Genomic DNA, 22289 nt, shown 5'->3' on the forward strand with positions numbered 1-22289 from the left:
GGAGCGTGCATCCCAGTGTCCACTGATCACAAGCAGGTTTAACACCAGTGAGTGCGTGCGTCCGGGAGGACCAGAGCCTTTTCCGCAGCTGCCATTCCCGCGTTGCTCTCCCTGGCTGGGCCCTCGCGCATGTGTGGAAGTAGGTGTTCGCCACAGTCAGAGCTCAGGGAGGCCGCACACTGCTAGCCAGAGAGGTGAGGCCTGTGCCCACTCCTCTTCCCTGCTCAGTCACCTCCTGTCCTCAGAGAATGCATCAGACTCGTATTTGATAGGAATGTGATGGCTTTGCTTGTTCCGTGTAATGGGGGGGGGGGGGGGGGTCGAGACAGATGGGATCCTGTGAACGAGGGTGGGTGCTCCAGGCTCCTGGTCGTCCACCGTCGGGCCGTGCGGCCTTCCTGCAGGAGCTCCCCGCCCGTCCCAAGAGCTTGCCCAGAGCATCCGCCCACACGAGAGTGCCTGTCCATCCTGCAGTTGACCTGCTCTGTTTCCTCCAGCTCTGTGATTTTTCTTTGTTGCCCCAATTTCCTAACAAACCCATCTCTCTCTCTCTCTCTCTTTTTCCCCTCCTACCCCCCTCCCTCTCTCCCTAGACCATTTGTATTCACTTTAAAAAAGACACGAAGAGAGGAGTTGTCAATCACCAGCATACAGACTGGTTGTTCAAGCTGGACGGAGTTCTCCGTGACGCCTCCCAGGACTTGGTGTACGAGACAGTGGCACAGGATGTCATATCTCAGGCCCTTGACGGCTACAATGGTAATTTAGTCAGTTAACTGGCATGGTACCTAAGGGCCTGAGGAAGAGGTGCCAGGATTTTATGGTGAATAAAATAAAATATAGCCTCACTTACTTCCTAACATTTGTATGCTTATTTTTCTGTCTCTATGTTGTTGTGATAGAAAACAAGTGTTTATTGGTCACATTAGGGCATGGCTTGATCCAATATGCTGAAGTCTAGCCTTCCTAGGAGGGTTAAAAGACTCTGGCTTCTTATAGGTCACAGGGGATTGACTATTTTCCTGTTTCAGGTCTCGTAAGTACTGGTTTTGCAGGTAAGGCTTCGTGATGAGTTTGTTGGAGCCCAAACATTTTTCTCTGAGATATCTGCTGGGAGCTCTTTCTGTTCATTCTACCAGCACAGCCAAGGTACTGTTCACATTCTGGCTTATGATTATTCACATTATTGCCAGAAACTTAACATTTGATTTTCTTAACAAATTAAATAACTAGAACAGGTTTCTGTCACAGTGGTTAAACCACTGCTTGGCTCTCCCAGGTCCTATATCCGAGTGCCTGGGTTCAGCTCCCAGCTCTGCTCCCAATTCCAGCTTCCTGCCAAACTGTACCCTGGCTCAAGTATTTGCGTTCCTGCCACCCATGTGGGAGACCTGGATTGAATTCCAGACTCCCAGGCTTTTGGGAAGTGTGAACCATTGGATGGAAGGTCGGTCGATCTCTCTCTCTCTCTCTCTCTGCTTTTTAAGTGAAATTTGAAAGAATTTTTTAAATTGTTTCATGAAGAAAGTAATACAAACTTATTAGTCTTAAAATTATTTTAAAATCTTGGAAATGCTAGAAGTCCTTATAAAGAATGTGTCACAGATTGTGGGCCTTGCCACGTGGGGCTGCTCGCTGGAATGTCCCCTCGTGCGGCTGGGCCTTGCCACGTGGTAGCTGCTCGCTGGAATGTCCCCTCATGTGGCAGGTTTTAGATTTTGTACATGGGAGTGGTCCCCACTGACCCAAGGACATTCTCACTGGTTTTCTCGATGTTCTGAGGTGACGTAGCCCTGAGGAGGTGGAGACAGGAGGCCAGGCCCAGGAAGGGGGAGAGTCTGGCACTGGGAGCTCCAGAGCCACAAACGGGCTAAGCCTCGGCTGAAGTGACTCCTTCGTGCTCCTCTGTGTTGGGCGAACAGGCGCTGTTAGATGACTGGCAAGGTGGCCAAATAGAGGTCTCAGCACCAGCCACCCCCTCCGCGAAGAAGAATCAGGACAACAAGGGATGAGTGACACCGGAACCCAGCAGGGGTGAGGGAGAGTGGGGAGCTCGGGACGCCTGGGAGAGCAGCCTCGAGAGTGGGAGTACAGTAGACCACAGCAGCCCTGGCTCCCCAGCGGGCGACTCCCGAGTGTAGAGGAAAGACCAAACAGGAGGTCCCAGTGGAGCCGGAGCCAGAGACGCCAGCACCCCTAGTGACTGGAGACTCCCACAGATGTCGGCAGGCTTGGAGCCCAGGTTTGGGAGCCACCTGCAGTCTGCACCACATCTCTGCTCACAGCCCTTCTCCCGGATGCTGCAGCATGTACCACCTGTAGGCACCTGTCAGCTGGCCATCAAGCTCAGCCGCTGCTAGGCCAGGAGGGACGTGTTCTATGCTGAATATGCCTCTCGCTATGGCCACCACTACCCTAGGGCCTGCATTCCAGGCTACCAGTGTAGCTGAGCCACATCTGGGCCTGAAGGCATGCATTCCACGCTGCACCCTCTCAGCTACACTAGCCCGGAGTCAGCCCTAGTGTCCCTGTTACATGCCCTCACCACCACCAATGCCAGCCCATCCACAGTTCACGCTAGAGCCCTCTTGCACCTAACCTGCTACCATTGCTGCTAAGGAAGAATCCACCTTGCATTTCTAGCACCACTGCTCCTGCTGCTGCAGAGGACACAGTGGGTGCAATACTACCAACGCTGTGTGAACCACTGCAGCTGGGCCACGAGAGCACACCCTGCTCCCCAGTGTGGCTGCACACACACTGCAACCAACACCTTTGACTAAAGCTCAAGATGTTGTAGGGAGACTACACTAAGGCACCCAACTGGAGCCAAAGCCAATGTAGCCTACCAAAGTGACACCCTAAGACGTTACCCTCAGGAGAAAGACATTTACTATGAAAGCCAGCATATAAAAGAGGTGGAGGCCGTCTCTGTTGCAATCTCCCCCTCTCTCTCCCTTTCTGGCTTTCAAATTAACAAAATTAATTAAATGTTTTTAAAAGACAACTGATTCAGCAAATGCACAAATCTCAACTTAGGGACATAAAAAGTATTTAAAAAAAAACAACAACAAGGTATTTGTTGCCTCCAAAGGAACTCAATAACTCTCCAGCAACAGACTCCAAAGAAAAGATTGACAAAATGCCAGGTAAAGAATACAAAAGAAGGATTATTTTAAAAACTCAGATACAAGAAAACACAGTTTTAAGAAATTAGGAAAATAATGAGAAGTTCAGCAGAGAGATCTTTAAAAAAGAACCAAACAAATTTTGGAAATGAACTCAAGTTAAATAAAAACTACAGAGGCTTCAACAACAAACTCATCAGGCAGAAGAAGGACTATCTGGAGTTGAAGGCAGATCTTCTGAAATACCCCTGTCAGGCCCGAAAGACAGAAGAAGGAATGAAGACGGCCTCCCAGATTTTGGCACACCATCAAACAAAGGAGATGGAGAGGAGTGGAAAGCCATGGAAAATCCATTTAATGAAATAGTAGCTGAAAACTTTCCCAATCATGAGAAAGATAGAGACACCCAGGGGCCAGGGTAGCATGCAACCCTATTAGAAACTGTTTCTGTCTCCACCAATGATCCTATCAAACCTGCCACCAATCCCAGGAACTGGAGCGTGTGTGTGACAATGGCAAATGTGACTTCCACACCCATTGTTGCCCCAGCAGGTCTGCTGGGTAAACACCAGAGATGGGATGGGTCTGGCTCAGGCTGCCCAAGCCAGAAGGAAGAGCAGGTGGGCCCCATGGGTGACTGCGTGGTTCCAGAGCCCGGTGCAGGTGGTGCACCTGAAGGTGTGACAGGTGCAAATGGAAGCCTGCACAGGGTGGGCAGTGGGAGCAGATCATGAGCTGGTCGTGGTGCTCCATTTCTGGCCCAGGAGCCCCACTTGGTCCTGTGAGAACTTGAATCTACAGAGAATTCTCACCCTGGCTCTTGCTGGAGGCTTGCTTCTGTGCACAAGCCAGTGCCTCTTGCCAGCCCATGGTCTTGATAAAGAAGGGCTAATGCTTCCCTCTCCCACCTCATCTTTTTAGGAAAAGTTCCAGTTCTCTGTTCCCTGAGACTCCATGTTCTAGGGCCAGGGGCCGGTACTGTGGTGCCGCAGGTTAAGCCACCGCCTGTGATACGGGTGTCCCAAGTGAGCTCTTGTTCAAGTACTGGTGCTGTGCTTCCCATCCAGCTCCCTGCTTGGGAAAGTAGCAGATGATGGCCCACGTGCTTGAGCTCCTACCACCCATATGGGAGATCTGGATGGAGCTCCTGGCTCTTGGCTTTGGCTTGGTGCAGCCCTGGCCATTGTGGCCATTTGGGGAATGAACTGGTGGATGGAAAACTATCTCTCTCTCTCTCTCACTCTGCCTTTCAAATAAATCTTAAAAAAAAAAAAAAAAAAAAAAAAAAAGAGAAGAAGTCCTAGGACAGAACATCTCTTGGTGACGGAGACAGGAGACAGTGGAGCATTGTGTAGACCACAGAGTCTGGGCAGTTATGCCCTGTTCCTCGTCCACCTACCCTCTTCCCAGTGTGCTTAGCTGCTCACCCTGGCCCTCTTAACACCATGGGTCCTGGTTGGTCCTAGACATGCTGGGGGATGGGAAAACTGTCCTTGGAGCTGTTTTTCTGGGTGTCACTGAGACATGTTTTGAAATGTTTGCAGGCACCATCATGTGTTACGGGCAGACAGGAGCTGGCAAGACATACACCATGACGGGGGCAGCTAAGAATTACAAGCACCGGGGGATCCTCCCTCGTGCCCTGCAGCAGGTAGAGAATGGGCTCACGGAGGGATGCCACACAAGTCCCTTCTCTCTGCCGCAGATGCTGCCCATCCCAGGCCAGCTGCCAGAGAAGTGGGGTCCAGCCCTTGAAGGAGTTGCAGCTGGTGCTGGTACCAGAGACGGGACACACATGGCTAGGTGGTGGGGAATCAGGGGCCTCGGGAAACTGAGTTTCAGATTCTGACCCACAGCCACACTGAGCCTGCTTCCTCATTTGTGAAAGAGCTGACATGCTGATCGGCCTCGTGCTGCTCCACAGTCTGTGATCCTGTAATTGAGGACTTGGTGGTCCTAATCACGTTCCTTCCTGGTTTTAATGAGAATAAGGGCCCTGCAGAGCTTCCTTACCAGGCTGCTCTGGCTTCTTCCACTACCACAGCCTGAACCAAGACAAGAAGCAGAGCATGACCTGGAGAGACAGCTGAAGACAGGGCTAGCTTGGGTTCTGTAGGATCCTCTGTTTGGAGGTGGAAGGCAAAGGCCTCTCTCCTTGAGTATCTTCAGTTTTATGGCCCTGTCCTATAGGAAGTGTAGACATGCCCTTACTATATAAAGCAGCCATGCTGTGGTGTTAGGAGCGACATCCTCTATATACCAAAGGTTCAGTATCTCAGCATCTTGGACTGGAGTCATCTCACCCACTGCCACTCAATAGAAATCTAATGTAACACATGTACACAGGATATATTTTATAAAGTAAAATAAATAGGGGAAATCGATCTTAACAATTTAAGTCAACAGACCCAAAGTTGACATGTCATTTCCACGTGGAATCTCTGTAAATGCTATTAAGATGCTTTCCTATCTGTGCATCTTAAGACCAATCTAAATCAAGCCTGAAAAAATCATAAGCTGATGACAAACCTCACCTGCTGGGCTAGTAAGAATAATTGTTGCTGCTGATCATCACACCAACTAGACCATATACAAATGCATTTTGGACAAGAATTATCTCATTCTCTTTTATATTCCTTGCTAAGGTAAGAGGTTCCCCAGCGTGCTGGCTCGCAGTGACTGCTGTCCAATCTTTCATCCAGGTTTTCAGAATGATCAAAGAACGCCCCACACACGCCATCACTGTGAGTGTCTCCTACTTGGAAATCTATAATGAGAGCCTGTTTGATCTCCTGTCCACTCTGCCCTATGTTGAACACTCAGTCACACCAATGACCATCGTGGAAAAGCCTCAAGGAGTCTTCGTTAAGGGTTTGTCAGTCCACCTCACCAGTCAAGAGGAGGAGGCACTTAGCTTCCTTTTTGAGGTGAGATGATCATGTCTTTAAGGGACCATCTCCTCCCCTCCCTTTCTTCTCTCCTTAATTTTATGCACTTTGATAAGCAGGATAAAAACTGTATATGCCTAGTTAGCACGTTCAGATGGTAAAAATAAACAGTATCAAAAAAGAAATTCTCTGACAATTTCTTCTTTGCACAAGACAGCAGTAATGTGTATTTTTTAGCTTATTTCCTTCCAGTCTTTTTTTTCAATGCATAGTTATTTGTTAACATATGGAGATTATTCTTATGTCTCCTTTCTTCAGTTAACATTAAGTCATGAGCACTTTTTGTATGGAAATATAACGATTAATATTGCTATGATTTGAACTCAAATGCATGCCGTTTCGCCCTTAAAGTCTTAGGTTAATGATATTACGTTAGTGAAAGCTTAGTCCAGTTATGATGATGGGAGGTACACCCTTTATGGAGTAATTAAGTTGGGTTAGGTCATTCTGGTGAATCACCTGTCATTGAAACTTGATGACTTTACAGAGATAGACAGACTTGTACGCTCCCTTTTTCTTGCCAGAAAGAGCACCATCAGCAGAGGCCCGTCTTAGACTGGGGACTCCAGAACCATTAACCAAAATAAACTTCTTCCTTTTATAAGTAAGGCTGCCTCTGGCATTTCATTAGAGTTAACAAAAACTGATCGCAGAAAATTGGTTCCAGGAGTGGGGTTGTTACTGTAACTATACCTGAAGGTGTTGGAATTGGTTTACAGAAGCTGCAGCCACGGTGAAGTCAGGCATGGGTGCTGTCCATGCTGGTGGCAGACCTTGGCATCAACCACATGATGCTGGGTCTGCCGCCATGAAGAATGCCAGAGTTAGGGAGTGGTGACAGCTTCCACCGAGACTTTAGAGGGAAGCCTCGATGGGCAAACAGTGCACTGTAGGATGGGAGTCCCAGCATGGAGCCCTTATTTCTCTTTACGTGTTTATGTGTTCCCTTGTTTATCAGAGTGACAGAGGAAAAGACAGAGAGAGAGAGAGAGAGAGAGAGAGAGATTTTAGCTGCTGGTTCACTCCCCAAATGACTGCAACAGCCAGATCTGGGCCAGGCTGAAGTCAGGAGCCAGGATCTCTATCCTGGTTTCTTATGTGGATGACAGGGACCCAAGCAAAGCCATCTTCCACTGCCTTCCCAGGCACATTAGCAGGAAGCCAGGTTGGAAGCAGACTAGCCGGGACTCAAACTGGCCCTCCTATATGGGATGCCAGTTTCACAGGCAGCCGCTTATCCTGCTGTACCAAAATGTCAGCCCCTACAGGAGCCCTTAATGAAACAAAGCCTACTAGGATGTGAGAGTAGAACTGCAAAGGAGACCCCAGAGAGGTAGAGTGACCAACAGTGTACCACACCAGCCCTGGAAATTGGGACTGTAGCCATGTGGGCTAAAACCAGCAAAGCCACAGGGGCAGAGCTGCCCAAGCCCTTGGTGCTGGACGAGAGCTTTAGCGTTGAATGTTTGCCCTACTGAATGTGGGTCTAGCCTTGGAGTAATTACTCCTGTTTCCTTTTTTTGGGATGGAAATGACCATCCTGTGCCAGTCCCACAATTGTGTCTTGAAAGTATGTAACCTAGGGTTTTTTTTTTTAATTTTAAAGTTTTTATTTAGTGAATACAGTTTTTATAGGTACAACTTTAGGAATATAGTGGTTTTTTTCTCCCCATACCCACCCTCCCACCCATACTCCCGTCCTACCACCTACTCCCTCTCCCATCCCATTCTTCATTTTTAATTAAATTTAGAAACAGAAGACCTACTCTATACTAAGTAAAGATTTCAACAGTTTGCGCACACACACACACACACACACACACATACAAAACATAAAAAGAACTGTTTGAAAACAAGTTTTACAGTTAATTCTCATAGTGGAACTCATTAAGGACAGAGGTCCTATATGGGGAATAAGTGCACAGTGACTTCTGTTGTTAATTTAGCAATTAACACTCTTATTTATGACATCAGTGATCTCCTGAGGCCCTTGCCATGAGCTACCAAGACTATGGAAACCTTTTGTGGCTACAAATTCCGTCAGTATGTAGACAAGGCCATAAGCAAAGTGGAAGTTCTCTCCTCCCTTCAGAAAAAAAGTACATCCTTCTTTGATAGCCCCTTCTTTCCATTGGGGTCTCTCTCACAGAGATCCTTTATGTAGCATATTTTTTGCCACAGTGTCTTGGCTTTCCATGCCTGAATTGCTCTCATGGGCTTTTCAGCTACATCTGAATGCCTTAAGGGCTGATTCTCAGGTCAGAGTGTTACTTAAAGTGATCGTCATTCTATGAGTCTGCTATATGGGCTACTTCCCATGTAGGACAAACCCTCCTTTTTAATTATATTATTATTACCAGGCACTTGATGATATTTATTTGGTCTCTTTAACACTTAATCCTATCTATATGTTCACTTTAACACTTAATATGATCACTTTAACAATTAAGATGTAACCTAGGTTTTAAAATTTTTATTTATTTATTTTCACTTTCATTTGAAAGGCATAGACACAGGGGCATACAGAGAAAGATCTTCTATCTATTGATTCACTCCCTAAATGCCTACAACAGCCAGGGCTGGGCCAGTCCAGAGCCAGCAGCCCAGCACTCAATCCAGGTCTCCCATATGGGTGGCAGAGACTCAACTTCTTAAGCCATCATCTGCTTCCTCTCAGGGTGTGCATTAATAGGTAGCCAGAATTGGAAACAGTCAGGACTCAAACCCAGGCACTCCTGTATGAGATGTGAATGTCCCAAGTGGCGTCTGAAATCCTGCACCAAACACCTACCCTTGCAACTTGTTTTTTATTTAACAGGATATCACAGTGGAAAGGGTTTGCTTTGAGTCTCAAATGAAACTTTGAACGTGGACCTTTGAGCAATGTTAGAATGTTAAGACTGTAGGCCTCTTGGGAATGCTATGAATGCATTTTGTATTGTGACACAGACATGAACCTTTGGGAGTCAGGGGCAAAAATGCCATGGTTTGGGTGGTAGTTTGGATGGTGAATGTACCCCAAAGGCCCCTGTTAAAGGCTTAGTCACCACCAGGGTGGTGTGATTTGGAGGTAGTGGAAAGTTTAGGAGATGGGGCTCAGTGGGAAGTCCTTAGGTTGTTGGGGGCATGTCCTCAGAATGTAGTTCTCACAAGAAGGTTGAATTTGGATCCAACTCTCTCTGCTTCTTGGGTCACCATGCGGTCCTCCCTCCACACACACTCCACACTTCCATCTGTGGCCCTTACCAGATGCCAAGCCAATGGCGCTACCCAGTCTTGGCTTTGAATCTTAAAAATGATGAGCTAAATAACTCCTTTTTCCTTATAAAGGTAGTAGTCTTTGTGTTTTGTTGTACTAATGAAAGCTGATACTTACACAACATCCTTAGTACATCAAAGTTCTTGCACATTAATCAAGAGCTTGTATTGAGACATTGCAGGTGGGAATGTATAATTGTATAGCCACTTTGGGAGTTTCCTGAAAAGTTAAACAAATCTCATCCTAGGACCTGGTGATTCTACTCGTAAGTGTCTACCCAAGAGAAATTAAGGCATATGCGTACCCAAAGACTCGTATGCAAGTTTTCATAGCATTATTCTTCATAGCCATATTCTGGGAATAACCAAAGTACCTGTGAACCAATGAACAGCGAAACCAAGCGCAGTACATCCATACCACGGAAGAATATGTAGTGATCAAAAGGGAGCTGGGTACTGGCACGTGCTGCAGTATGGATAAACCTCAAAAACACGCTGGTGAGTCGGCCACAGGAGGCCGCCTGTTACGTGATTCCATCATACAGAAGGTGCAAAGCAGCCACTACACAGAGACAGGAAGCAGAGCAGCAGCTGCCTGGGCGGGAGCTGGAAGTGACTACAGATGGCCCCAAGGGTACTTTTGGTGGTGACAGCATTTCTGAAACGGTTGTGCCGATGGGGGTGGCATTGTGGTACAGCAGGTTACGCCGGTGCTTGCAGTGCCAGCATCCCATGTCGGAGTGCCATTTCGAGTCCTGGCTGCCCCACCTCTGATCCACCTTCCTACTAATGTGCCTAGGAAAGCAGCACATGATGGCCCAAGTGCTTGGGCCCCTGCCACCCACGTGGGATTCCCAGAGGCAGCATCTGGCTCCTGGCTTCATCATGGCCAAGACCTGGCTCTTGGGGCCATCTGGGGAGTGAATCAGCAGATGGGAGTTGGCTTTCTCTGTCTCACTCTGCCTCTCAAAAAAAAAATTTTTTTAAAAATCATTGAAATGTATATACTTAAAACAGTGAATTTTATGGTGTTTGAATGATACATCAATAAAAGTATTTATTTTTAAAAATTGTATAGGTGCCAAGGGTGATCCATGCCTAATCCTAGTGTCTAACAGGGATGTAAGAGCCTCCTTGGCGAAAGCAATGGGGCGGTCTCGTTGCCCCCAGCAGCTCTCGTGAAGTCATGTGTGCTGCAGATTTCCTGTGGCTTGAGGAAAGTTAAAGAAAGCTCCAGTTTGTGAAGAGTTGTTTTTGTCTATGGTGAATAAGCATTTTTGTCATGCCCCTTAGAAGTAGCCACCCCCTGTCTTGTGTGGTGTTCAGTTCCTTGATCTCAATTGCTTTACCACGTGTGCTTTTCAAAACACGCATGGTTTAATTTTCTTTTAACTTTATACAAAAGGAAACACTCAGGGTGGATTCTGTTACGTCTTATTTCTCTTACTAACTTTTTATGTTACAGCCATGTTCGTGCTGTATTTTTTCCATTTTCATCGATTTTTGCATTGTGAGAACATGCTGCAGTTTAGATATCCACTCTGTTTCTGACAGCATTTGGGCTTTCCTAGTTTGGGGATATTGCAGCTAATGCCAACAAGGGACTTTCTTGTATGCATGTGGGTGTCAGTCTATCTGGATGAAGGCCCAAGGCTGCAATTGCTGGGTCATAGACTGTATGTCTTTTTTTGTTTTTTAAAGATTTATTCATTTACTTGAAAGTCAGAGTTACAAAGAGAGAGAAGGAGAAGCAGAAAGAGAGAGAGAGAGAGAGAGAGGTCTTCCATCCATTGGTTCACTCCCCAGATGGCCGCAACAGCCAGAGCTGCGCCAATCTGAAGCCAGGAGCCTGTTCCGGGTCTCCCACGTGGGTACAGGGGCTCAAAGACTTGGGACGTCTTCCACTGCTTTCCCAGGCCATAGCAGAGAGGTAGATCAGAAGTGGAGCAGCTGGGACTCAAATCGGCGCCCATATGGGATGCCAGCACTGCAGCGGCTTTGCCCACTACGACACAGCACCAGCCCCATGTCTTTCTTTTTTCTTTTTCTTTTTAAGATTTATTTATTTGGCCGGTGCCGTGGCTCAATAGGCAAATCCTCCGCCTGCGGCGCCGGCACCCCAGGTTCTAGTTCCGGTTGGGGAGCCGGATTCTGTCCTGGTTGCCCCTCTTCCAGGCCAGCTCTCTGCTGTGGCCAGGGAGTGCAGTGGAGGATAGCTCAAGTCCTTGGGCCCTGCACCTGCATGGGAGACCAGGAGAAGCACCTGGCTCCTGGCTTCGGATCAGCACAGTGCGCCGGCCGCAACGGCCATTGGGGAGTGAACCAAAGGAAAAGGAAGACCTTTCTCTCTGTCTCTTTCTCTCACTGTCCACTCTGCCTGTCAAAAACAAAACAAAACAAAACAAAAAAAAGATTTATTTATTTATTTGAAAGGCAGAGCTACAGAGAGGCAGAGGCAAAGAGAGAGAAAGAAGAGAGGTCTTCCATCCATTGGTTCATTCCCCAGATGGCTACAATGGCCAGAGCTATGCTGAGCTGAAGCCAGGATCTAGGAGCTTCTTCTAGGTCTCCCATGAGGGTGCAGGGGCCCAAGAACTTGGGCCACCCTCGACTGCTTTCCCAGGCCATACCAGAGATCGGAAGTGGAGCAGCCGGGACTCAAACTGGTGTCCATATGGGATGCCGGTGCTGCAGATAGGGGCCTTAACCTGCTGCACCACAGGGCTGGCCCCTAGACTGTATGTCCTAAGCTGTCTCAGAGGATGCCAGCCATCTTCCATGACGATTCACTCCCATAGCAAGTTGTCAGATTTCCCATTACTCTCATTTTCCATTTTTGGCCAGTCTGGTTGGTGCCTAGTGTTTCCCTCTGTGGTCTTGAATTGTATTCCCCTGATTATCAGTGACATCAAGATACTTTTCATGTTTATTGGCCTTTTGGATTTCCCTGTTCTTGCCTTTTGTTTATTTTCTTTACAGATGTCTTTATTTGTTTATCTTACTTATTTCTGTGAGTTCTTTACAATATTGAAAACTTGGTTCTTTTTCAGTTGAAAGTATTGGGAATATCTTCTGTTTTCTGTGGCTTGTTTTGTCTTTTCCTTTTTAGATGTCATTTAATGAAGAAAAATTCTTAATTTTAGGCTAATCAAATGTCTAAGAATTTTTTGTTTTGGCTTTTGGTGAGGAACACAAAATAAGCTCCTGACAGCTGTTAGCTTTTAACTTTTCTTTTTTTTTAAAGATTTATTTATTTATTTGAAAGTCAGAGTTACACAGAGAGAGAAGGAGAGGCAGAGAAAGAGGTATTCCATCCGCTGGTTCACTTCTCAGTTGGTCGTAGTGGCTGGAGCTGTGCCAATCTGAAGACAGGAGCCAGGAGCTTCTTCTGGGTCTCCCATGAAGGTGCAGGGGCCCAAGGACTTGGGCCATCTTCTACTGCTTTCCCAGACCACAGCAGAGAGCTGGATGGGAAGTGGAGCAGCCAGGACTCCAGCCAGTGCCATATGGGATGCCAGCACTGCAGGCAGCAGCTTTACCCACTACACAACAGTGCTGGCCCCTAGCTTTTAACTTAAATGTAATTACTGGTGTATCTTGGTTCAGATGTGTCATATTGTGTTCTTTCTTGTCTGTGTTCTGTATGCACTTTTCTTACCTGTTTGGTCTTTTTTTTTTTTTTTTTTTTTTTGACAGGCAGAGTGGACAGTGAGAGAGAGAGACAGAGAGAAAGGTCTTCCTTTGCCGTTGGTTCACCCTCCAATGGCCGCTGCGGCCGGCGCGCTGCGGCCGGCGCACCGCGGCCGGCGCACCGCGCTGATCCGATGGCAGGAGCCAGGAGCCAGGTGCTTTTCCTGGTCTCCCATGGGGTGCAGGGCCCAAGCACCTGGGCCATACTCCACTGCACTCCCTGGCCACAGCAGAGAGCTGGCCTGGAAGAGGGGCAACCGGGACAGAATCCGGCGCCCGACCGGGACTAGAACCCGGTGTGCCGGCGCCGCTAGGCGGAGGATTAGCCTAGTGAGCCGCGGCGCCGGCCCTGTTTGGTCTTCTTTTTAATGAATTTTCAGTTGTGCTTGTTTTCTCTTTAACTACTTTGGAATTTATCTGTTCCTTCATTCTCTGTCTCCCAATTTACCCTGGAGGTAGCAGCTTGCATACTTTGTTAATGTATATGCAGACACAGCAGTGCTGACACAGCTGCTGAAGTCTAAAGGTTTGTGATCACACCAACATCCGCCTCCTGCATTTGATATTGTGCTGCCGTTACACAGGATGTTATCATTGTGGGAGCCCAGATGAATGGCTTCATGGGACCTCCTATATATATATATATATATATATATATATTTTTTTTTTTTTTTTGACAGGCAGAGTGGACAGTGAGAGAGAGAGAGAGAGAGAGAGAGAAAAAGGTCTTCCTTTTGCTGTTGGTTCACCCTCCAATGGCTGCCGCGGCCAGCACACTGCAGCTGGCGCACCGCGCTGATCCGATGGCAGGAGCCAGGTACTTATCCTAGTCTCCCATGGGTTGCAGGGCCCAAGCACTTGGGCCATCCTCCACTGCACTCCCTGGCCACAGCAGAGAGCTGGCCTGGAAGAAGGGCAACTGGGACAGAATCCAGTGCCCTGCCCGGGACTAGAACCTGGTGTGCCGGCGCCACAAGGCAGAGGATTAGCATAGTGAGCTGCGGCGCCGGCCCTATATATGTTTTTGCAACTGCCTACGAATCTATGATTTTTCCAAGATAAACTTTAAAATAAAATAAATAAAACTTTAAAAAAATCTGAATTTAACCCAACTGTATTCACTCCTCCTGGATTCTGTAAGAGCCTCGAGATTGCTCCCATGTCTTTTATGTTTTTGTTTTTTAACCTCATGAGGCATTGTTATTACTGCTTTATATAGCCAGTATTCTTTTATATTTATCCTCATATTTATTATTTTCTTCTCTCCTTAGCCATCTTTCATTCTTTCTGATTTATTTCCTTTTTTGTGACTGTGAATATGAACATGCAGGTGATGAAAATTTTTAATTTTCTTATTTTACCCTAAATGGTAAAAGATATTTTTTCTGGGAAAAAATTATATCCTAGCACTTGTTTTCTTTCTTTTTTTTATATTTATGTATTTATTTGAAAATCAGAGTTACAGAGAAAGAGGGAAAGTGAGAGAGCTCTTCCATCCACTGGCTCACTCCCCAGATGGCCCCAGTGGCCAGGGCTGGGCCAGGCCTGAGCTGAGAGCTTCTTCCAGGTCTCCCATGTGGTGGCAGGGGCCCAGACACTTGGACCATCTTCCACTGCCTTTCCCAGGCCATGAACAGGAAGCTGCACTGGAAGTGGACCAGCTGGGACATGAACCGGCATCCATACGAGTTGCTGGCATCATAGGCAGCAGCTTTACCCACTAGGCCACAACACCAATCCCCCGAAACTTGTTTTCTTGTACCACATGAAGGCTGTCATTCCAAATTTTGGCTTCCATTGCTACCGGCGGGAAGTTGGCTTTTGCTCTGCTCATCGCTCCTTTAAAAGTTTGTTAGTCGGGTTCCACCGAGAAGCCAAAGAGTACTAGACCTTCACTCCTATCTCTGCCATACTCAGGTTGTTGCCGGAACCATCCCTGGAGGCACGGTGTTTTAGTTTCCTGTTGCTGCGAAACAAATTACCACAAACTAAGAGACTTAAAACAACACACATGTACTGTCTCCCAGGCCCTGTGGGTCAGGAGTCCCAGCAGTGCTCCGCAGGTCCTCTGCTCAGGGTCTCGTAAGGCTGCAGGCGAGGTGCTGATTGGCTGTGATGTATTCTGTAGCTCGGGGTCCTCCTCCACACTTGGTTGTGGGCAGAATCCAGCTCCTGGCAGTTCTAGGACTGAGGTCACATTTGCTTGCTGGCTCTCAGCTGCGCTGCTCTCAGCTCTGAGAATCAGCTCACGGTCAGTCTCTCAGAGGTCCTCTCGCTACACAGCAACATACTCCTTCAATACTAGAATCTTCTTTGAAGGGCTTGCCTCATTAGGTCAGGCCTACCCGTGATGATCTTGTAATTAATTTCACATCAGTGGGTGCAGTGCATTCCCCGCACCTGCAGAGCTCTGTTGTTTAGAAGCCAGCTGCACGTCTTGACCGCCATCGAGACGAGGTGGCCCCGCGAAAGCACAGGTCCTTGGCTTCCGTGCGGGTGTGGCGATGGATTGCAGCGCACAGCAGTGATGCCGCAGTCGCTGCTGCTCCCTGGGGAAGAAGAGCCGGGAGGCGCATCCTCATCGCCACCACGAGAAGAAATTGTGCGTGTGGCTGCATTAAAAAGTTTATCCCTGTGTGTGTTTTCCGCAGGCTTGCTATGAATGAGATGTATTTGTGCAAAGTTCAGTTTGGTTTTTTAAATTTCATGTTGGGGATTTGGGGCTTCTTGAGTCTGACGGTTATTATTCCTCATGATGTGGAAAAAATGTTCTCCATTCTCCAAGTGCAGGGGCCCAACCACTTGGGCATCCTCCACTGCCCTCCCGGGCCACAGCAGAGAGCTGGACTGGAAGAGGAGCAGCCGGGACTAGAATTGGCGCCCATATGGGATGCCGGCGCCTCAGGCAGAGGATTAACTTACTGCACCACCGCGCCAGCCCCCCCTTTTCTATTTTGACTGTGATGCTTTTTTTGGTGCCTCTGTTGAATTTATACTTGTGGTTATTGTCTTTTTATAACTTTTTATAATTATGGTTATTGGTTTTGTTTATTCTAGTTCTCTTAAAAGTGCTACATTTTATAGATTTCTTTAAAAAAAAAAAGACTTATTTGAAAAGCAGAGTTACAGAGAGCGAGTGAGACGGAGAGAGAAATCTTCTGTCTGCTGGTTCACTCCCCAAATGGCCACAATGGTCAGAGCCATGCCAATCCAAAGCCAGGAGCCAGGAGCTTCTTCCTGGTCTCCCATGTGGGTGCAGGGGCCCAAGCATTTGGGCTATCTTCTGCTGCTTTTGCATGTATATTATCAGGGAGCTAGATTGGAAGAGGAGCAGCTAGAACTTGAACCAGCACCCATATGGGATGCCAGCTTCACCCACCATGCCACAGTGCTGGCCCCCATTTTATAGTTTTACATAAAGGTAATTTCAACCCTGTTATTTGTTGTTAAACATTGTAAGTGTAGTTACATTGTCTTTGATATTCCAGAGACTCAAGTGTCTGGAAGTTCCTGCTAATTTTCTTTTCAAATTCCTGCCTCCTTTTGTGCCTATTTGTATGTGACTGTGTACTGGTCATCACTATCCAAAAGCACTGAGGGACTTCCTGGAGGCCTATGAAGAGCGCGCTTTTCACCAGAGAGGTTTTGCATTTACTACTACCAGAGCGTGTGGGGACCACATCAGTCAGGGACCACCTTAAACCAAGAATAGAGTTTTAGGTTCTCTGGCCCACCAGGTGGGCCACAACTTCCCTGGGCATGGTCTTATTTTGTTTTGCTTCACTTTGCTGTTTCTACCCTGTACAGTGCTAAAGCAGCCTTCTCTGACGTTTAGAGTAGGTTTGGTTCGGTGGAGCCTGGGTGGCAGCTTGATATGTGTGTGTGTGTGTGTGTGTGTGTGTGTGTGTGTTTGGGTGAGGGGGAGTCTCCTGCATGATTTCTCACCTTGGGTCAGCCCTCGGCTTTGACTGTTCCTTCCCTCAGCCAGTGACGCTGACATTAAAGCCCAGGCTTGGTGCCCTGGGTCTGTTCTTACTTCTGTGGGTTCAGGATCCTCCCAGCATTGAGCCTAGCAGATTTCTGCTAGCTTGTCAGCTCCTCAGCATTTTAAGGTGATTTTAAGAATATCTTATCAAGCACTTTATTTATTTATTTATTTTAACAAGAGGGCTCATCACGTAATGTAGCTCATTACAGGAGACAGAACATATTTGCATTTGAAAGCTTGTGTTTTGGGATCAGTGCTGTGGTACAGAGGGCTGAGCCACCGCCTCTAATGCTGGCATCCCATATGGGCACTGATTCTAGTTCTGGCTGCTCTTCTTCTTCTTCTTCTTCTTTTAAAGATTTATTTATTTTATTTGAAAGTCAGAGTTACACACAGAGAGAAGAAGAGGCAGAGAGAGACAGCAAGGTCTTCCATCCACTGGTTCACTCTCTAATTGATTGCAACAGCTGGAGCTGTGCCGATCCAAAGCCAGGAGTCAGGAGCTTCTTCTGGGTCTCCCATGCGGGTGCAGGGGCCCAAGGGCTTGGGCCATCTTCCACTGCTTTCCCAGGCCAAGCAGAGAGCTGGATTGGAAGTGGAGCAGCTGGGACTAAAACCATCGCCCATATGGGATGCCGGCACTGCAGGCAGCGGCTTTACCCATTACACCACAGCACCAGCCTCTCCACTTCTAATCCAGCTTCCTGCTATGTGCCTGGGAAAGCAGCAGAAGATGCCCCAAATGCTTGGGCCCCTTCACCCACATGGGAGACATAGAAGAAGCTCCTGGCTCCTGGCTTCAGTCTGGGCCCGTCCTGGCAGCCGTTGCCACCAGTTGGGGAGTGAAGCAACAGATGGAAAATTCTCTCTGTCTCTCTCCCTCTCTCTCTGTAACTCAAATAAATAGATCTTTTTAAAGGAAGAAAGTGTTTCTGAGCTTAGAGGAGTTGCTTGTTCTCATCACTTAGCAGGTGTCATTTCTCTGTCTTCCACTTCCATTGTTTTGCTTGAGAAGCCAGTTCTCTGTGAGTGATCACTCTTTTCTCTCTGGACACATTTAGGTCTTTTGTTAAATGTTATTTATTCATTTTATTTATTTGAAAGCTAGAGCAACAGGGGGAGAAAAAGACAGCAAACTTCCATCTGTTGGTTCACGCCCCAGATGCCCACAAGAACCAAGACTGGGCCAGCCTCGAACAGGGAGGCAGGAAGTCCGACTGGGTTTCCCACATGGGTGGCAGGGACCCAAGCATTTGAACCATCGCTCACTGCCTCCCGGGTACAATAGCAGGAGGCTGGATTGGAAGTGGAGCCACCGGGGTTCAAGCCCCAGCACCCATATGGGATGCCAGCATTGCAGGCAGTGGCACAGACACCCTGTGCTGTAACGCTGGTCCTCTGCTGGAATTCCGATTACACGGGCTTCTGTCTCCTCACTCTGTCCTCCATGTCTCTTAACCCTTCTCTCGCGTCGTCTGTCCTTTCTCCTCTCTTGGCAGTCTTTCAGATTGACTTCCCAGTTTCCCATTTCTCTGTTCAGCAGAACAGTCTCTAATCTCCTCTTTAGATGCAAGTCTGTTTTTTTATTTCCAGAAGTCCTGTTTTGTGTTTAATAATCTTTTGTTAGAATTTTACTCATTTCTCATGTTTTGATTTTGTTCCTTTTTTTAAGATTTATTTTTATTTATTTGAAAGACAGAGTTAGATAGAGAGAGAAGGAGAGATAAATAGAAAGGTCTTCTGTCCACTGGTTCACTCCTCAAATGGCCTCAACAGCCAGGGCTGGGCCAGGCGGAAGCCAGGAGCCAGGAGCTTCTTCTGGGTCTCCCAAGAGCCCGAAGACTTGGGCCACCTTTTGCTGCTTTCTCCTGGGTGCAATAGCAGGGAGCTGGATTGGAAGTGGAGCAGCCAGGACTCAAACTAGTACCCCCAAGGGATGCTGGTCTCACAGGCGGTGGCTTTTACCTGCTGTGCCACAACGCCAGCCCCATCATTCTTACTGTAAACATAGTAAACCTACTCATAATCTTTCTCTAATGATTCCACTTTCTTACCATTTTAAGGGCCCTTTCTTCAGGCATTCTTTTCTTGCTGAGGGTGCCTTGTTTCCAGGAGTTTTGTGGCTAAATTACGTGCTGTACTTCCTTCAAGCTTTATCAGTAGGGATACTTTGAGGCCTGTGCTGAGAATATAGTGCTTGCAATAGGACTTGCTTTTCAGTCAGGAGCCTAGAGGGTGTTACTAATCCAGGACCTCTCTATTTTTTTTAAAGATATATTTATTTATTTGAAAGGTAGAGTTACAGAGAGGGAGAGACAGAGATCTCCCATCCTCTGGTTCACTCCCCAGATGGCCTCAACAGTTGGTGGGACTTGAACCTGCACCCACTTGGGATGCTGGAGTCGCAGGTGGAGGCTTAACTCACTCAGCCACTCTGTTTTCAAACTGCTTGTTTTCATTTACTTGAAAGGCAAGCCTTCCTCATCGTTTTGTAACAGAGGTTTGCCTGGAAGCCCAGCTGCTGACAGGGATACGAGATCCCTCATGTAGCTATGAATATCTTTGAAAAATGCCCCACACGCCTTGTCGTTTGACTTTTCAAACTGTTACCCACGTTTCCCTTCTTCTTCAGGGAGAGACCAACAGGATGATAGCCTCACACACCATGAACAAAAACTCGTCCAGGTCACACTGCATCTTCACCATCCACGTGGAGGTAGGCGCGCGCCCTTTGACCCCTGGCAGACGCAGCCGATTCCCCGGGGAACTGCGCATCAGCAGCTTCTCCTTTTCTATGCTTATTTATTTTATTTATTTGAAAGGCAGGCAGACAGATAAACTGAGATCACCTATCCACTGAGTCATTCTCCAAATACCCACAGAGCCAGGAGCCCAGAGCTCCATCCGGGTCTCCCACAGCGGGGGCAGGGACGCACATAGCCGAGCCTCCCAGGGTGTGCACTCGCAGGAGGCTGGGGTCAGGAGTGCAGGCAGAACTCGAACCCAGGCCCTCCAACATGGGGTATGGACCTCGCAAGTCACATCGTAACTGCCAGCTACTTGCCCTGACTGTCTAAACTTTTCTCTGGATGTGCTGTAGGCTCGCTCTTGGACTTTATCCAATGAAAAGTATATCACTTCCAAAATTAACCTGGTGGATCTGGCAGGCTCCGAGAGGCTGGGCAAGTCTGGGGTAAGTGAGGGGAGCCGAGGGTTCCTTCCCAGTGAGCCCTGGGATTGTTTCCAGCCTAGTGCCTGTAGTGCCTGCACACGTGGGCTGCCCCTCCTCGGGTGTCAGCACAGTCCTGGGCCAGGTCACGTGGAGCACATGGGCTTGCTGGAGGAACAGAATCAGCGGAGGCAGCGCCCACCTCACTGGATTTTTGCCGACGTTTAAGTGAGATGCCACCACCTAAATTCTCAGCGAGCACTCAGTGAGTGCCCAGTGGGTGCTCCGCCCTCGTGAGTGCGTCTCCTTCTTAAGTCTTGTGAGCGCTGCATTTCAAATTCCTGTGCTTGCACGCAAAGCCTCAGGAGTGCTCAGATGGGCCCTGTGTGCACGTCCATACGACAGCGTCAGCCTGGGTGTTCGCAGGATGACGCGGTCAGGTACCTGCTGCAGCCTGCCGTGGCGATGACTCCCCGAGCTTTCCCCCGAGTGTTAGCAAGCCCGTGTCTGCACGCCATGGCATGCAGCCCCCCTGATGCGCAGGGCAGACCCTGGGTCTGGGAGGGAGGCCGGGGCTGCCCCCAGCCCTGCGGTGTCAGCCCGAGCAGGAGGGCAGTTTGGAGTGAGCAGAGCCGGCCTTTGGTTTCCAGTCGGACGGCCGCGTTCTGAAGGAAGCCACCTACATCAACAAGTCCCTGTCGTTCCTGGAGCAGGCCATCATCGCCCTGGGTGACCAGAGGCGAGACCACATCCCCTTCCGGCAGTGCAAGCTCACCCACGTCCTGAAGGACTCGCTAGGTGAGGGCGTGGCTGGGTCGGGGAGGGGCAGGCGGCACGTCTCCCCTGGGGTCCACAGGACCACCCCCTCCCAGGGCTGCAGACCCACCTGCAGCCACTCCCGGAGAGGCAGAGCCAGCCCAGGGCCCTCTCCTCACACCCGGGTTGCTCAGTGCTGGTCACTTTCCCTCATCCCAAAACAGCGGGCAGAATCCCGCACAGCCTTGAAGGCCCAGCGGGAGGGCTTCTCCCGTGCTGCCCGCCCTCTGCGTCTTGTCATCCCCGTGTCCCAGGCCTCCGGGCTGGGCCTGACCACACGGCCACTGGGGTCTGACTGTTGACAGAGTGTCCACTCCTGACTCTTCTTTCTCTTTTAGGGCCGTCTGGTGGCCCTGCCCCCACCCCCCTGTCCTCCCAGATTTCCGCACAGTTGGCTGTGTTCTTACCGACCCTATCTTGGCCTTGGCTGCCATCACAAAATACCTCCAACGTGGGGCTTGAACAGCAGGTGTCTCCTAGTTCTAGAGGCTGGGAAGTGTAAGTTGGGGACCCGCAGGTCCCGTTCCTGGCGCAGGTCCTACTCCTGGCTGGCAGGTGGCTGCCTTCTCACTGTAGCCTCGAATGGGCAGAGAGAGGCTCTGGTCTCTCTTCCCCTGTAAGAACACGGACCCCATCACTGGGGCCCGCCCTCATGACTCCATCTACACCCCCTTAGTTTCCAAAGCCCCCGCCCCCAAATACCATCCTCCCTGGGGAGTGGGGCTTCGATGTGTGGATTTTGTGGGGACAAACATTCAAACCATAACAGACCCCGCCATGAGAGGCCCCTGGCAGAAAAGCCGCATGGCTCACGGCCCCTCCGTGTCCCACCCCCTGCAGGAGGAAACTGTAACATGGTCCTGGTGACGAACATCCACGGTGAAGCTGCCCACTTGGAAGAAACGGTGAGGTTACAGCAGCTGTGCCGGGATCCCTCTGGGGGCTGGGGCTGGCCTACACGGGCTGGCTGGGAGGCACACCAGCCTCAGGCACTGTCAGAGTTGGAGGGATCCAGGAAACGAGTCAGAGCCAGAACCATGGAGGGGGTCAGGGTGAGGGTCCGAGGAGCCCAAGCCCAGGTTGTGCGGAGTCAGTGAGCCAGGCAGGAGGCAGGAGGCAGGAGGCAGGAGGCAGGAGGCAGGCTTGGAGCGAGGGCCTGTGTGGGAGGTGGGAGGTGGGAGGTGGGCAGGGATCTTGCACCCCCTCCCCCTGGGGAGGTTGCCCCCGTGACCCAGGATGGAGAGGATGATTGGCTACTCATTCCTCCTGACATCTGGAGGACACCAGATGTC

At 49.0% G+C, this 22289-nt stretch overlaps 1 protein-coding gene across 8 annotated transcripts in view; it reads left to right on the plus strand.

The window, feature by feature from the left end:
- The window catches only part of LOC100347489 (kinesin-like protein KIF9), a 46821-nt gene that overhangs the window by 4522 nt on the left and 20010 nt on the right, over window positions 1-22289 (plus strand). For 7 of the 8 annotated variants that reach the window (XM_008260494.4, XM_008260490.4, XM_008260488.4 and 4 more), the window contains exons 3-9: window positions 594-759; window positions 4673-4779; window positions 5831-6055; window positions 19645-19728; window positions 20113-20205; window positions 20832-20979; window positions 21838-21902. In XM_008260494.4, coding sequence (XP_008258716.2) covers window positions 594-759; window positions 4673-4779; window positions 5831-6055; window positions 19645-19728; window positions 20113-20205; window positions 20832-20979; window positions 21838-21902 — 888 coding nt within the window. Of the gene's footprint in view, window positions 1-593; window positions 861-4672; window positions 4780-5830; window positions 6056-19644; window positions 19729-20112; window positions 20206-20831; window positions 20980-21837; window positions 21903-22289 lie in introns of those variants that run through there. The other variant, XM_070050946.1, reaches the window with a different exon arrangement.

This window comes from Oryctolagus cuniculus, chromosome 10, assembly GCF_964237555.1.
Source record: "Oryctolagus cuniculus chromosome 10, mOryCun1.1, whole genome shotgun sequence".
NCBI classification, from domain to species: Eukaryota; Metazoa; Chordata; class Mammalia; order Lagomorpha; family Leporidae; genus Oryctolagus; species Oryctolagus cuniculus.